This window comes from Microcaecilia unicolor, chromosome 1 (assembly GCF_901765095.1).
Source record: "Microcaecilia unicolor chromosome 1, aMicUni1.1, whole genome shotgun sequence".
Taxonomy (NCBI): Eukaryota; Metazoa; Chordata; class Amphibia; order Gymnophiona; family Siphonopidae; genus Microcaecilia; species Microcaecilia unicolor.
This window is the reverse complement of record NC_044031.1, coordinates 327,546,231-327,563,653: the sequence shown is the minus strand read 5'-3', so window position 1 is coordinate 327,563,653 and position 17,423 is coordinate 327,546,231. Positions and strand designations below refer to the sequence as shown.

At 44.1% G+C, this 17,423-nt stretch overlaps 1 protein-coding gene across 3 annotated transcripts in view; it reads left to right on the top strand.

The window, feature by feature from the left end:
- Nucleotides 1-16,385, top strand: part of LOC115473911 (serpin B6-like) — a 109,054-nt gene extending 92,669 nt beyond the window's left edge. For all 3 annotated transcript variants that reach the window (XM_030209130.1, XM_030209112.1, XM_030209121.1), the window contains exon 7: nt 14,847-16,385. In XM_030209130.1, coding sequence (XP_030064990.1) covers nt 14,847-15,251 — 405 coding nt within the window. In that variant the 3' untranslated portion in view covers nt 15,252-16,385. The remainder of the gene's footprint in view (nt 1-14,846) is intronic.
- The last annotated feature ends 1,038 nt before the right edge of the window (nt 16,386-17,423 follow it).

The following is a 17,423-nucleotide window of genomic DNA, read 5'->3' as shown; positions in this document are numbered from 1 at the left end:
CATGGATCCAGGCAGGGAACCACTCCCCTTCCCCACCTGATTAAACACATCTGCCAATAGGGGGGCTAACTCAGGGGCAAATTGCTTATAAAACTCATTTGGCAAGCCATCCAGACCCGGTGACTTACTAGACGGTAGGCTTCGAATAGCCTCCTGGATTTCTCGAGGGGTGACCGGTTCATCTAACGCTTGCTGTTGTTGGTGGCTCAAAGAAGCCATCTCACTGTCTCCCAAATATTGATCTATTAACTCCACGGATGGATTAGTTTCCGGGGTATACAAGGTTTTATAAAAGTCCCCAAATCTCGTGCGGATTTGTTCAGATTTACCCAAAACAGTCCCATCAACATCTCGTATCTTTAGTATAGTGCGCTCAACTTTTTGCCTACGCATCCGAATGGCTAGGAGTCGTCCCACCTTATTTGCAGATTCATACGAGCTCAACTTAGTCTTAGCTTGAATCATGGTAAGGTGTTCAGAATAAATGGAATCCAACAACAGTCTTTGGTCACTTAACTGTCTCAAGACCCGGGGCGACCCACTAGCTTTATGTTGTGCTTCTAATATACGAATTCTTTCTGTGCAGTTCGCTATTTGTGCTTTACGGGCTTTAGATTTTTTACTGGCCAATTGCAGAAAGTAGCCCCTGGACACCGCCTTCATGGCATCCCACACTGTACCTAGAGAAGACACCGACTCTAAGTTAAATTCAAGGTATTCCTTCAACATTGCTCTATAACCTGCCACTACAGTTTCCTCCTGCAAAAGGCCCATATTCAAAGTCCACCTCTCTTCCTTTTTCTCAGCCCTTATATTAGGTAGCGTAGCCCATACTGGGGCATGGTCCGAAAAAGTCACACTACCTATCCCCGCCTCAGGATCCCATTCCACTAAAGCTACGTCTAATAAGAGATAATCTATACGGGAGTACGAGTGATGCACTGGAGAAAAGAATGTGTAGTCCCTTACCCTTTGATTATTTACCCTCCATAAGTCCACTGTCCCAAGTGACTGTGCCAGGGATCTAAGTGCCAGAGAGTCCTTCTGTCCCTCACTACTTGTGGCTCCAGAACGGTCAAGAGCCGGATTCATTACAGCATTGAAGTCCCCTCCCAGGACCAAGGAGCCCTGTACAAATGTGGCCAAAGAGGTCTTCAATTTTGTAAGGAAGTTCGCCTGTCCCGAATTTGGAGCGTAGATGGATGCAATTGTCAGATCAACTTGGTTAACTTTAATATGTAGGAAGATATAGCGTCCACCCGAGTCCCTCTTAACTTTGACCACCTGTGCCCCTACTGTGCTGTGTATTAATATCGCTACCCCTCCCTTTTTTGATCCCTCTGCAGAAGCAAAGTATGCCACCGGATAGTCCGAGTGTGAGAGTAGCCTTTCATGTCTATTCCTCAAGTGAGTTTCCTGTAAAAGAACCACATGGGGCCTATGCTGTCTCAACTCTGCATACAATTTCTGCCGTTTCTGAGGCATATTCAGCCCCTTCACATTATAGGATAAAATCTTTAAGTCTGTACCCATCATATAGTGACACACTGGATTTTCCCAGCTATCTCTCTCCAGGACAGTTCTGTGCTGTGCCAGCTAGTGTTACCCTTTGATGTATCCACCATGCTCTTCTCCCCCCCCCCCTCCTACCCTGTCCACCCGCCCCCCCCATCCTCCCCTTTACAAAGCCCCCACTCCTTCCCAACCATTTGCACCAATAGAAGGACTACCTCCTCCATTGGGGATCTGAGGAAGCTTCCCACCGTCCACACCATGCCCCGCCATTCTTCCACCCCCCCCAACCCAAGCTCTATATTTAACCAACAGCATTAACTCAACCAACATCAAACCTTCAAACAGCATCTCATTTCCCTATCAAGCCCCTGATACATCCAATTTACTTCCACAGCGAGTCTACCTCCCAGCAGAGCTGAGCAGGCAGACCATATGTTGTAGTTTAGTAACTAACCCTTTACAGCACACCTTTAATTACAGTTTATATAGCGATTTTGGTATATTTACCAGCCCAAGGAAACATTCTCCAAAGAGGAGTTCTCTCCACTCTTCAGTTCCCTGAGCACAATGTCCCAGTGTCACAGTCCAACATATTTAGTCCAAGTCAACACTTCTGACTGCCTCGCTTTGTGGAACCCGGAACTCTCTGCCATCTCTGCAAATTCGCTCTCGTGGATGGAGTCACCGCTCTGGGGGGTATCTTAGCGGTTACCAATTCTGCAGCACGAAGAACCTCCCACGCTTCCTGCAAGGTCTGCATCCTGTGTTTATTGCCTTTCAAACTGAAGTTCAGAGAAAAGGGAAATCCCCATCTATATTGGATTTGATTCTTGTTCAGGATCTCCAACACAGGTCTCAGCTGTCTCCTCAATTGCAAAGTGTATTGCGATAGATCCTGGTAAACCTGAACTGGAGTACCGTTATAGTCCAGACTCTTTGCCCGTCTGGCAGCCACCAAGATTCTCTCTTTAATATCATATTTGTGAAAGCGCACAATAATATCCCGTGCCTGCTGCTCCTTGCGCGCTCCCAAAGCTCTATGTGCTCTATCTAGCTCACAATTTGCAGGCCCCGCCTCAGAATCCAACAATTTAGAGCACAGCGAATGTACAATCTCCGCCACGTTTTCGGAGTCGCCTCCTTCAGGGACACCTCTGAAATGGAGATTGTTTCTCTGTCCCCTGTTCTCAAGATCGTCAAGTTTGTATTCCAGCTGTTCGTTTTTTTGTTTGAGCTCCTGCAGTTTGTTGGCATGTCTATTTAAGGACTCCGCTTGCTCATCCAATTTCAGCTCTGCCTCCTCCACCCTGCCGCCAAGTTCTCGTAAGTCCGAGCTCAGTGTGTCCATCCGCTCCAGGATTTCAACCTTAGTTTGTTTAATCTCTGTCTGTATAGTTGATAAAAATTTTCGGAGCTCACTAGACATGCCTTTTCGCGGTGGGGGGGGAGCTCGCGCATCCGACATAGACAGCGCTGAGTCCGAGTCCAACATGGACGCACGCTCGGGTGATTCGTGCGGTTTGGCGGCCCTGTTCGCCGTGCTTTTCTCAGCCTTATCCACATCCTTTTTTCGATTGGAAGCAGCTTTACTCATCTCTTCAGCCGATCAGAAGGCAGATTCACCCCTTTTTTCAGTTTTTTTATTCCGTTAAATCGCTTATTTTCGCTAAATAACAGAGTTGGGGGAGAGAGCTATGTGGCTAAGCCACCATGCGGTCCGATGACGTCACTTCCTCAGAGCTCTAGGATTATTGGATCTTGAGTCGTGGATCCACGTTTCAGTAATAAGTAGGAAATCGAGGTGTTCATCCGTTATCCAGTCAGTTATGGTTTTATTTACTACCGATCTTGCATTGATGTAGCCTATTTGTATTAGTTGCTGGTGTTCGGGTTGATGGGAATTTCTATCAGTTGTCTTTCTTTTTGGTATTTGATTTTCTTGAATTCTTTTTGTCCTTTCTGTTGGTGGTCTTCATGGATGGCAGGTTTCTCCTGTTTTTTTTTTTTTTTTCATTTTTTTGGATAGGCATATTATGCGTGGGTTGTGTGGGTGGTGTATGAGGTGCGGGTCTGTTATTGTCTATGTTCGTGATTATGAGTGTTTGTTGGATTAGGGTGAAGTGGTAGATAATTAGGAATAGTTCATTGGATTTCATCTCAGCAATGCAAGGCAAAGTAAAACAGGCAAAGCAGATAGAGCGCTTAAGGCAGGCAAAACAATACCAAAGTTATAGTGGGAGTGAGTCTACCCAGCTCACCTCAGAGTGAGAGAAGAAGAAGAAAAAAAAAAACCCAAGCAAGGAGTTTAGTAGCAGTAATGCCTTCCAGAGCATTTAAATTGAGGCATTAAGATCGCGGGCGTCCTAGCTCAAGCAAAGGAATGTAGAGCAGAGCAAGCAGTTCCCTCCTTCCACGGTTCGATACTGCTTTCCAGGCTTCGGCAGCACATGTGGGCGACTCCTCTCTTTGTTCTACACCCGGCGTCTCTCCTTCGGTCTCGGTTCCTGGACTCCGGACGGCCTCACGCAATGATCTCTTCTCTCGTCGCTGGACTCGTCTTTTATCTCGGATCCCCGGCCCACTAACCTGGTTGGCAGTGTCGGTGTCGTGATGTTGGTGGCCGGCAGATAGCCCGGGCGAGGCCGCTCGATCTCACGCTCCTAAACGCAGTAGGCCCAGCAATTCAGCCAACCACTCACCCATTGCTGTGCGGTCCCTTCTGCTCGCCTCGCGGTTGAGTGGCTGGGTCCACCACAGATCCCACAGTCAGGCTAGGCAGTCAGCTCGTTCGCCGGGGTGGCTGCTCGAAGTCGCACACTGCAGTTATAGCTCATCTCCACTATCCTTGTGCCTCTAAACGTCTGGATCGTGCTCCGATTCACGGCCCAGGGGGTCTGGATCGGTATGGGGCTCCTGAGGGTCGGAGGGTTGCAGTTGGCCTTTAAAGGGCAGTAGTTTCCAGGGGGAAGGTCAGTGGGCCGTCTCGGTTGTTTTCCTGTCCTCCCCCATGTGGGCCTATACTCACATGGAGTTTATCCGTGGTGAGGAGCAACTCGTAATCTCCCGGTGATTTTGTGCGACGTCTCAGCAGTGCGACGTTAGGTTTTCTTTGTTAAGGGAGATTCGCTATTTGCTTTCGGCAGCTCACCACTTCTCGACCGGGATCCGAGCTGCATGGCCGCATGGTCAGGTAAGGTCGCCACTGGCAGTGCCCAGGTGTCGGTTTTGTCCCTGCGGTGGCCGCCCAAAGCCGCTGGAGTGCAGCTACGGCTCGCCCCTGTTGTTTTACCATCACTGGATGCTCAGGTCGCTCACCGAGCAGCAGTTCAGAGGGCCAGATCAGCCCGGGAGCACTTTGGCTCGGGAGCTTCTTACTTGAGCTCCTGTCCGTCGGCCATCTTGTTACACCCTCATCCGTCTCTTTTCCAAGCTGAAATGCCCTAACCTCTTTAGACTTTCCTCAAATGAGAGAATTTCATCTTCATGGTCCAATCTTCTCAGAAATACACAGTTCAAACGCAGAAAAATATTAAATCCACACAAAATCACTTCTCAGTCTTCTTGAATAATAGCAGGAACTAGGGGCCTCTAGCCTTCTACTGGTTTTTTTTTTTTTTTGTGATCCATGTCTTCCTTTGAAGTTTATCAAATAACCAGTTTCTGTCCTAATACAATCTAGGCAGATCTCTTTGTCTCAGTCTTGAAACAAACCTCTCCTAAACTTGCTAAGCTATTGAGTCCCTCATGAAACAACACCAACCTTTCTTTTGAATGAAAGTGAGCTCCTTATCTCCTCTGTTAGACCAAGAGGCTCCTCAGATCCCTGGAAAGCTTCAGCCCATTGACACTTCCTCAGCTGCTTTCAACTCCAAACTCCTTGCACACATCCTCGTGGTGCGGCGTCACCTTCTATATTATGAACTAGAGTCAGTAAATGGCACAAAAAAAAATCAGTGCTCAGTGCTATTCTGTAATTGGCACTGAAAGATGAACACCCATTATAGAAGAGCATCGAGTGCTGATTTCAGTGCCCAAATTTGGGGGCAAGGACTTATGCCTGCTGAACGTAGGTGTAATTCATGCTACCTAATTTGAGCACACATCCCCGGTATTCTATAACACTGCATGCAAATTGTAGGAATGTTGTTGACCCACCCATGCATCTCCCATGGCCATGCCCCCTTTTGCGTTGCACGCAATGGAATTTGGGTGCATATTGTTATGGAATAGCGCGTAGCAAGATGTGTGTACAAATTCAAATTGGCGCCAATTAGCACCCAATTATTGACACTAATTGGCTTGTTAGCAGATTTTGTTGGGTGCACATCTTGGATCGGTGCCCAAATATTGGCATCCAATTGTAGGTACCATATATAGATTACACTAATGCAATATATTTGGAAGGTGGTGGAGTACTTAATACTACTATCTCAAATAACAAACTTCACAGGAAAACACTTAATATAAGAATACAATATAAAATATTGAGCACAAGGAGGAAAAAGCTGACCCTGACCAAATTAATTATCTCTGGATTTCAAAAAGAGTCCCATGTGTCTATCATCGGCATAAAAAACCTCCTGTGTGTTTTTTTTTATTTCCACTGTATTGTCATTAGAAAAATGTTGATGCTTAGCCCTTATAACACCACTTCTGGTCCTTTGACGGTGGCCAGCGTTTTATTAACTGCTTCATGGACTTGTGGTGGGCACTGATCAAGAGCCAATATTACACAGATTCAGAGAGCATGGCTTACTCTACCACTCTCATATCAGGCTCTCTCCCTCTCCCCCAAACTCTTCCTTTAGCAGAAGATTCCTCATTTTAGCAAACACACATCCCTTAGTAGAACCCTGCAGGTCTCTGCTAACAACATATGGCAGAGACCTAGTATACACAACTTTATCTCCCACCTATTCATTGAGGGTATCCTGAAATCCTGACTGATTCTAGGTTCACCAGGATAAGTGAAGGAATTACTGAAGTACGTTATATTACAGTTACTAAATGTTACTCCTACATGACAAAATAACAATGCATTTGGTTGTTTCACTTGAAATGTATCCTCTGCATTGTATTAGTAAAGTTTGTCCTGTAACCCTGATCCCATCTAAAATGAGGCTAATATGTGTGTATTGTACTACATTCCACAATTATGCTGCACTTCAGGTCTGGTTATAGATAGGAAAGGTTTGCATGAAAAAGCTGCCACTTGTTCCTATATGTATGTCATTTTTGTCAGCTTTCATAAAATGTCATTTGTAAACATGACTTATTTAATCACGATCAGAGAGAAAGTTGTGTGTAGGCACAAGGTTTTGACAGAGCAACCTAGAGCCTGCCCCTGCTTTTATATATGGGAATAAAAAAATGTAAAATGAAGGTGATACATTTAGAGGGGCATTTTCAAAAGAAACGTCCAAGTTGGGATTTGGACGTCTTTGTAAAATGTCCAAATCCGAGGGCAGATAGAACTGAAAAATGAACTTGCGGAGCTATTGTTAGTAATATGTAATTTATCCTTAAAATTGAGCGTGGTACCGGAAGATTGGAGGGTGGCCAATGTAACACCGATTTTTTAAAAAGGTTCCAGGGGAGATACGGGAAATTATAGACCGGTGAGTCTGACGTCAGTGCCGGGCAAAATGGTAGAGACTATTATAAAGAACAAAATTACAGAACATATTCAAAAGCATGGATTAATGAGACAAAGCCAACATGGATTTAGTGAAGAGAAATCTTGCCTCACTAATCTACTACATTTCTTTGAAGGGGTGAACAAACATGTGGATAAAGGTGAGCCGGTTGGTATTGTGTATCTGGATTTTCAGAAGGCGTTTGACAAAGTACCTCATGAAAGACTCCAGAAGAAATTGGAGAGTCATGGGATAGGAGGTAGTGTTCTATTGTGGATTAAAAACTGGTTAAAAGATAGAAAACAGAGTAGGGTTAAATGGTCAGTATTCTCAATAAAGAACGGTAATTAATGGGGTTCCCCAGGGGTCTGTGCTGGGACTGCTGCTTTTTAACATATTTATAAATGACCTAGTGATAGGAGTATCTAGTGAGGTAATTAAATTTGCTGATAACACAAAGTTATTCAAAGTGGTTAAATCGCTGGAGGATTGTGAAAAATTGCAAGAGGACCTTACGAGACTAGGAGACTGGGTGTCTAAATGGCAGATGATGTTTAATGTGAGCAAGTGCAAAGTGATGCATGTGGGAAAGAGGAACCTGAATTATAGCTACGTCATGCAAGGTTCCACGTTAGGAGTCACAGACCAAGAAAGGGATCTAGGTGTCGTCGTCAATACGTTGAAACCTTCTGCTCAGTGTGCTGCTGCGGCTAAGAAAGCAAATAGAATGTTAGGTATTATTAGGAAAGGAATGTAAAACAAAAATGAGGACGTTATAATGCCTTTATATCGGTCCATGGTGCGACTGCACCTCGAATATTGTGTTCAAGTCTGGTCGCCACATCTCAAAAAACATATAGTGGAATTAGAAATGTGCAGAAAAGGGCGACGAAAATGATAAACGGGATGGGACGACTTCCCTATGAGGAAAGGCTAAACCAGCTAGGGCTCTTCAACTTGGAGAAAAGGTGGCTGAGGGGAGATATGATAGAGGTCTATAAGATAATGAGTGGAGTTGAATGGGTAGATGTGAAGCGTCTGTTTATGCTTTCCAAAAATACTTGGACTAGGGGGCATGTGATGAAGCTACAAAGTAGTAAATTTAAAATTAATCGGAGAAAATATTTCTTCATTCAATGTGTAATTAAACTCTGGAATTGGTTGCCGGAGAATGTGGTTAATGTCATTAGCTTAGCAGACTTTAAAAAAGGTTTGGACAGCTTCCTAAAGGAAAAGTCCATAGACCATTATTAAATTGTGCTTTGGGGAAAATCTACTATTTCTGGGGTAAACAGTATAAAATGTTTAGTACTTTTTTGGGATCTTGCCAGGTATTTGTGACCTGGATTGGCCACTGTTGGAAACAGGATGCTGGGCTTTATGGACCTTTGGTCTTTCCCAATATGGCAATACTTATGTATTTATGTAAAACTGTATCTTTGGAAAAAAAAAAGATGGACGTCCATCTTTCGTTTCGAAAATATCAAGGACGTCCTTGGATTTGGACGTCCTTAGACATGGACGTCTTTAACTTTTGGCGATTTTTGAAACCCTCAACACTTTCCAAGACCACTTTCTAAATCGGGTAGTGCTAGGTTGAACAGACAATTGGGACACGATGTGTTACCCGAACAAACAAGGGGGAACAGGTTCCTATCTCCTCTGCCAACAGGCAGTCCAGATGTGGACTTGGGCAAGTTCCAGACACATACTATCAGAGCTGTGTACCTAGCCAGAAAGCAGAATGCTGTAGCAGACAAATTGAGCAAAGTTCTTAAACTTCACAAGTGGTCCCACAGCATGTCGGTAGCTCATCAAATTTTTAGCAGCAGGAGGTCCCCATAATAGATCCCTTTGCATCTTCTCAGAACAGCAAGCTTCTTCACTTCTTTTCCAGACTCTATGCTCCCAGCCGTGTAGCACTAGATGCTTTCCTGATCCATTAGGGAACAGACTCCTCTGTGCCTTTCCCCCATTTCCTCTCATTGGGAAAACCAAGGGACCATGATGCTAATTGCCCCCTACTGGCCATAGCAAGTCTGGTTCCCTCTAAGATTAGTCGCCCAAGGAACCATTGAGGTTAGATCCCTTTCTGACTCTAATAATGCAGAATGAAGGATCCCTCTTACATCCATACAGTTCCCTGCTCTGTAGCACTAACGGCGTGATTCACAACAACAATAGATTTAGCTTCTTTAAATCTTTCTGAAAATGTCTCTAAGATACTCCAAGCTTCTAGAAAGCCTTTTATGCAAAAATGTTACCTTTTCAAGTGGAAACAATTTTCCCTCTGGTGTATAGTTAGAGTACTTGATCCTTTTCGATGCTCTCTTCCACCTTTCTAGAGTACCTATTCCATCTTTCTAATTTGGGCTTGAAAACTAACTCAGAGTACATTTGAGTGCTGTTAGTGTGCTCCTATAATAAGTCAGTTTCTGTCCATCCTTTGATAGTTCAATTCATGAAAGGTGATTTCCTATGAAATAAACCTATTGAACCAGTAGAATGAGATCTTAATGTCATCCTTACAGTTTTAATGAGACCTCCATTTGAACCACTCCGTATCTGTTTTCTAAAGTTCCTTACTTAGAAAACACTTCTTAATAGCACTAATTTCTGCCAGATGAGTAAGTGAACTTCATGCTCTGGTGGCAGACTCACCTGACACCAGGTTCTAGCGGTTGTTCTTCTAATTCGCCCTGAATTCCTTCCTAAAGTAGTATTGGAATTCGCCTCAGTCCTTCAACCCTAACAGATTGGGGATTCCCATCACCAAATGTATTGTCTCCACTTGGCTGGCTGGCTGACTGTATGTCCTGCACATATCCTCAGGTTGGGTTGATCCTTCATGGCCATGTCACCGCTCATAATGTGAAAGCCATAGTTGCTTCAGTAGTACATTTCTGCTTGGCTTCAATAGAAGACAGTTTCAAAGCAGCAACATGGCCTTCTGTCCACACCTTTACTGCTCACTACAGTCTGGAGTGTCACTCCAGCTAGGGATAGCCAGTTTGGACAAGCAGTCCTGCCCTTTTTTTCCACCATACTCACTTTCCACTTCAGGTACTAAGTTATTTATCCAAATTGTGAGCCTGGCAGCTAGTGAGTCCCACATGTGAGAATATAATGCCTGCTTGTCCTTGGAGAAAGCATAGTTACATGTAGCAGGTGTTCCCCGAGGACAGCAGGCATATTTTTTCACATCCCTCCTGCCTCCCCTTGAAGTTTTCTTAGCTTTTGTACTATACTGCTGGTACCGCATTTGAGCATTAGGTGGGAAGGCACCGTGCATGCATGGTAGGAGCACTCCCTCAAAGATTTAAAGTGATAGTACACTTAGCAGTATCCGTACCAGATTCCGTGGATGGCGTCGCCCACCTGTGAGAATGTGTGCCTGCTGTCCTTGGAGGTCACCTACTATAGGTGAGTAACAGTGTTTAATGGTTACTGTAATTCAGATTTCTTTTGTATAGTTCTATGTATTCTTGGCTTAGTATTTCGGCATTTGTTTTCTTGCTAGGCCTTTAAGAGTTTTGTTTTGTTTGTTTTTTAAATAGTAACTTTTTTTTTAGTCTCCTGGTTACATCATAAAAGGGGTGGTGCTGGCAACCTCACTCGATTTAAGGTTTAGGGCCTGCCACTGAAGTCATCACACTTATGGCACCCCATAAGCCATTCATAGGTTCTTCCTTGTGGGCAGCAGGAACAAAGAGAAAGAGATACTTCATATGATTTTGGAAAAAAAAGAGATGGCACTCTTATCCATACAGTGTTGTCTAGAGACTTCTGAAACAGAAGAACCAGAGACTTGATTGATAATGTTGCAAAGATGTTGATTCTGGGTGACCTTTAATCTACCGAATGTGGAAGTGACCTAAAAAAAATTAGAAGCTTGGGCTATTGATCAGCAGTTAAGATTTAATGTGAAGAAATATAAGGTGATGCATCTGGGGTGCAGAAATCCAAAGGAGCTGTATGTGATAAGATGTGACAGGTTGATACACATGGACCAGGAAGGAGACCTTAGTGATAGTGTCTGAATATCTCAGGGTGGCAAAATGATGTCACAAGGTGGTAGCCAAGGCCAGAAAGATGCTTAGCGGCATTGAGAGGGGCATAACCAGCAGAAGAAAGGAGGAGTTAATGCCCCTATACAAGTCATTGGTGAGACCAAATTTGGAATACTGTGTTCAGTTATGTGTACCTTGGAGGAGTGGAGGGAGAGGAGATATAATACAGACATTTAAATACTTGAACAATATTAAGGAACAAAACAACCTTTTCAAAAATTAGAGAGACAGTAGAACTAGAGGTGACAAAATAAAGTTGCAAGGAGGGAAAATTAGAAGAACATCAGGAAATACTTTTTCAGAGAGAGGGTGATGGATGCATGGAATGTTCTTCCACTGAAAGTGGGATCAGTTTGGGACCGAATTCAGAAAGGCATGGGATAAACCAGTGGCATAGCTGCAGGGGGCCACAGGGGCCTGGGCCCCCCAAAACTGGATTTGTCCTCCCCAAAACTGGATCTGTACCCCTGATTCGGGTGGCGGAGGTCCCCAACCCCCGCCAGCTGAAGCGTTTTTTTTTTCAAGCTCTGGGTCACATTTCCTGTCCTGCTTTCTCTTCCCCTCACATCTGGCACGCTTGTTTTAGTGAAACTGAGCATGTGCGCATGCTCAATTTCATTAAAACGAACATGCCGGACATGATGTGAGGGGAAGAGAGAGTAGGGCAGGCAATGCGGCGCCAGAGACCAGTGGTGGAAAACACGCTTCAGCTGGTGGGGGTTGGTGACCCCTGCCAACCAAGGCATGTGCAGCGGTAGTGCTTCAACTAGCAGGGGTTGAGGACCCCCGCCAGCTGAGGTATGTGCAGCAGTGGTGGGCAGCAGGACGGCGGTGGGGTGGAGGGGAGGCAGACCAAAATGTGCCCCCTCACTTTGGGCTCTGGCCTCCTCCCACCTCGAGGTCTTGCTACGCCCCTGGGAAGATAAAAAAAGATGAAGATAAAATAAAAGTACTGAGCATTTCTGCTCACAGTAAAACATAAATAACTCACACTTTAAAGATAGAAAAAAAATGCAAAGATGGGAGTAGACTGCACCAGGCAACTATTACAATCCTAAAGACAAGAGGGGATGATCTGCATGGAGTCATGGGTACAACTCTAGTCACCTTTCTTTTCAAGCAAAAATGAGTCAGGTTTCTCTTTATCTGCTACTTTTTAGCCTGGATTCTCTATATGGCGACTAAATTTGCACAAGCGAATTTGACAGTATGGCCAAATTGCTTGCACAACTTAATGGATTAACACTAATTAGAATTTGTGCATGTAACTTTCTAATCATATTCTGTAAAGTGGTGCACGTAAATTCTAATGCACAGATCTCAAAAGGGGGTGTGCCTATGGGAGGGGAATGGGCAGGGTGTGGACGTTCCTAAAAATTACACACACTGTTATAACATATCCATGAACTGCACCTAAGTTAGGCACGAGCATTTACACCAGGTTTTAGTTGGCGTAAATAGACACGCCTAAACTTCTGTCGTGGGGACGGGCGTTGTCCCCAGGAATCTATATATCATGGTTTGATTTCTGAGTGGAATCAGGCATATTCTATAAACAGTGTGCATAACTTAATTGTTTAGCTAACCAGCACTATTAATTAGATGTTAAGCAATTAACAGCACTAATTGGCACTGAGACTTAAACACACAACTCACTTAGTGTATTCTGTAACGTGGTGCGTCTAAATTCTAAGTCGCATTGTTGAAAAGGGGGCATGGCTATGGGCATTTCTACAATCTATTCACATTATTATAGAATACACCCAATTATAGAATAAACCTAATTTAGGCATTGGGATTTACACCAGCTGAAACAAGGTCTAAATGAATATGATCAAATTTGGTCATGTGGAGAGATGCTTGGCGTATTCTATATATAGCGCAAAAAGTTAAACCGATTCTATAAAATTTTGGCGTACTTCAGAAAATACACCTAGGTGGATTCTTTTTCCATGTGGATTTTTCAGGTGCCATATATAATCTAGCCCTATGTGTAGTCTATAAACCGTGCTTTACTTTAGGCAAGGTTTATAGAATAGCGCTAAACGTGGGGGGGGGGGGGGGGTTTCAGCACCATATATAGAATCTGGCTCCTTAGATCTTTTTAGTACAGTTAGGACGGCCCCACGAAGGGGCAGGGAACCCTTATGATCAAAACAAGATGGGCATCCATCTTTCGTTTCAGTAATACGGTTGGGGACGCCCAAATCTCAACATTTAGGTCGACCTTAGAGATGGTCGTCCCCGGTTTTCAGCCATAATGGAAACCAAGCCCATCTCAAAACGACCAAATCCAAGCCATTTGGTCGTGGGAGGAGCCAGAATTCGTAGTGCACTGGTCCCCCTGACATGCCAGGACATCAACTGGGGACCCTAGGGGACACTGCAGTGGAATTCACAAATTACCTGGTGTATAGCTCCCTTACCTTGTGTGCTGAGCCCCCCCCCCAAAACAAAAACCCCACTCCCCACAACTGTACACCACTACCATAGCCCTGAGGGGTGAAGGGGGGCACCTACATGTGGGTACAGCGGGTTTCAGGTGGGTTTTGGAGGGCTCACATTTACCACCACAAGTGTAACATGTAGGGGGGGATGGGCCTGGGTCCGCCTGGCTGAAGTGCACTGCATCCACTAAAACTGCTCCAGGGACCGGCATACTGCTGTCATGGAGCTGGGTATGACATGAGGCTGGCAAAAAAAAAATTTAATTTTTTTTTTTGAGTGGGAGGGGGTTGATGACCACTGGGGGAGTAAGGGGAGATGATCCCCGATTCCCTCCGGTGGTCAACTGGTCAGTTCGGGCACCTTTTCACGGCTTGGTCACAAGAAAAAATGGTCCAAGTAAATTCGGCCAAGTGCTCGTCAGGGACGGCTTTCTTTTTCCCATTATTGTCCGAGGACGCCCATCTCTTAATCACGCCCCTGTCCCGCCTTTGCTATGGTGCTGTCACACCCCCAGGAACTTTGGACGTCCCCGTGATGGGAAGCAGTTGAGGACGCCCAAAGTCGGCTTTCGCTTATGCTGATTTGGGCGACCCTGAGAGAAGGACGCCCATCTCCCGATTTGTGTCGGAAGATTGGCGCCCTTCTCTTTTATGGCAGGCTTATATAAAATAAGTCTCACACACACACGTCCTGGTTCGCTTTTGTCTGTCTTCCATTCCCAGCTCCCTTTGAGAGGACATTGTGAGCCTGTGCTTTTGTTTTTATATGCATTTAAAGGGCACCTAGGCTCCCACATTACCATGCGTAAATGAGTAGAATACTAGCGCTAGCAGGGTGCCAAAGCATTGTTCTGCCAATCCCCGCTTAACACACAGCATGTATTTTGCAAGGAGGCATGCAGAGGGGTGGAACACAGGCAGGACATAAGTGGGGCTCCCACATACACAGGTAAGTTGTGGGCATCCCTGCCATGTTTAGGCACCTGCACATACACCAGATTTATGTCTGATGTAAGTTCAAGAACCTACATTTTAGGTGCGCCAATTCCAGGTTACGCTACTGTTCTGTTACACAGATTCTGGTATAAAATAGTCTCTTACCATGCAGTTTTAGGACAACTAAATGAAAATATCTACTTACAAAATTGCCAGTTATATTTGGGTTGTTTTCTTTTCAGCTTGAAAGAAAACTCACCTATGAGAAATTTGTGGATTGGACAGACCCAAAAATGATGGACTCTAGAGAAGTGGAAGTTTATTTACCCAAATTTAAGCTGGAGGAGACGTATGACCTGAAATTGGTTCTAAGCAGTATGGGAATGTCTGACGCCTTTCATATGGGCAAGGCTGACTTCTCTGGGATGTCACCCAAGAATGATCTGGTCCTGTCCAAGGTGATCCACAAGGCCTTTGTGGAGGTGAATGAAGAAGGCACAGAAGCAGCAGCTGCTACTGCTGCAGTCATGATGCTGCGGTGTGCGCCGATGTTACCAAGATTTGTAGCTGACCATCCTTTCCTCTTCTTCATCGCCCACAAGAAAACACGCAACATCCTTTTTTGTGGAAGATTCTGCTCCCCTTAGTTCCCCTTAATATATGTCAGTCTCTTGCTCTTCTATTCTGTTTACTAGTTCATAGCCTGGTGAAACTTTTAGTGAGGATATCTGATCCCCTTCTCCAGCACTCTTCTCCCCAGCACTCATTTTTGGTCCCATCTCCTACATGTGCAGCTCTGTTCTTTCCCTTCCTTGCTGTCCGGCCACCCCATCACATAACTCCTAGAACATGACGATTTATCCAATGTTTTGTGCATAGTTTTCAAACGAGTGTATGTTGGCTTGTAAATTGGCGTCCACTGGCAAAACAGTGACAACACACACAGAACCAGCAGCCAATTTTATTAGATTTAGAGATTAGCAGAATACTTGGGGTGGCCCCAGAATTCACCACCCCAACCTGCCCCAGTCTCTCATTCTCTCTCCCCTCCACCCAGCACACTCTTTCCCCCAGCACTGTCTCTTTCCTCCTTTTCCCTTCTTTGCTCCCATGGCTCACCTGCTCTTGTGGCATCACAGGTCTTTAGTTCCCGTGGTACACCTACTGCTACAGGAGAATTCTGTAGCGCCAGTTTTCTACATCTGCCACATGTCTGTCCTGCACCCTGGCAACAAGAGAGATTCAGCTAGATGTATTTTATATTGAGAGAGATTCTATGAAGGTAGAAAATCCATTCTAAAAGATATATATTTATAGCCTGGACTTGCAGTAAGTCTGATTTGAATTTAAGACAGAATATATTCACCACACCCTTTAAGTATGAACACATTCTGTTAATATGAATGCCCTTGAACTGTGTGATTAAGATGTGTGTAAATTCCGTTTGATAATACATCGCTAACTAGTATGCAAAGAATCTGTCTCTGGGAACCAAAATTATGTTTTTCTTGTGGAGAGGAAATGATTCATGCATCTGAACTTACGTTGCCACTGTTCTGAATTTCATTGACTTGTTATGGCAGGGTAATACTATATTGTCAAATTGTTGAAAAACTAGATAAATTTATAAAGGCTAAAACCTTATCAGGAGCGGAGGCCATAGTTCAAACAGGTCTGGTGAGTTTGTGTTCTTAGCTTGATCTAACAAAGCTTTGTTTAACATGAAGTGGCCTTGTGTCAACAATTCTTTGTTGCAATCAGAAATAAAAGAATATATATTAGGTTTTATGTTTTTTGCGTGTTTTTTTTATTTTTATCATTATTTTATTGCAATAATAGAATTTTTCTTCCTTTAAAGGGGTACTATCCCTGTCAGTAAAATGCGTATTTGAAAATCACTGATTTGGTTAGATCTTTTCCTTTACAGATTTTCTTTTTTGTTGTTCAGTTTTTTTTATTAAGTACAATAAAACAGTTCTTATGCAAATATGTCCGATTGCAGATCGACTTACTAATAAACACACAATAAGAACTGCTGTCAAAGAAAAATGACTATTGGTAGCAAATCATATACCTCAATAGTGGAAAAAGCCTCAAAAAGCTTCCAAGTCTTGAGTTGATCTGAAGAAGCTATGTCGGGTCAAAAGGACCCTACTTTCATCATAGGCACAAAAAACCGCTACTGCTTAAACTATTTAAATTTAATTAATTTTGCTTGATTTGTATGGGTAAACTTTTACTGTAGTACTCTCATCATTAAATAAACACCACACTTATCTTAATGGTGGGTGCTTCATAGATCGCGTAAAACGCTGAATTCTTCTCTCTCCACAAGTGCGGGGCCGAAGATGGCCAGCGTTTCGCAAGGCTGCTTCAGGGCCTCTAACGCACTGTCTAATTCACATTAAAGAAAGCACTACAGTTAAATCATAACTTAGAAAATCATAAAAAATCACACACATACTTGGAAGAGAAGTCAGCTCAAAATGTTACGCTCTCCTATTGACTCACAGACAGGTCAAAATGGCTGCTTTATAAAAAATCTGACGTCAGACTCTGTCAAGTCAAAACGCCAATAGGAAAGCTCTAAAAAAAAGTGACTCCAATCAACCCGATGATTTAAACCTGTCGGGTGCAGGGAATGTAATCTAAATATCCATTTTTGCTCACATTGTAGCAGAAACTTCTGATAATCTCCACCTCTTTTGGTTTGATACATAGATGGAAGCACCACACATCTCAAATCCTCAAAGGAGTGTTGATGAATATTACAATGCGTCGCTAACGGCAGCCCAGTCCGTTTGGTCCGAATAGAGCTC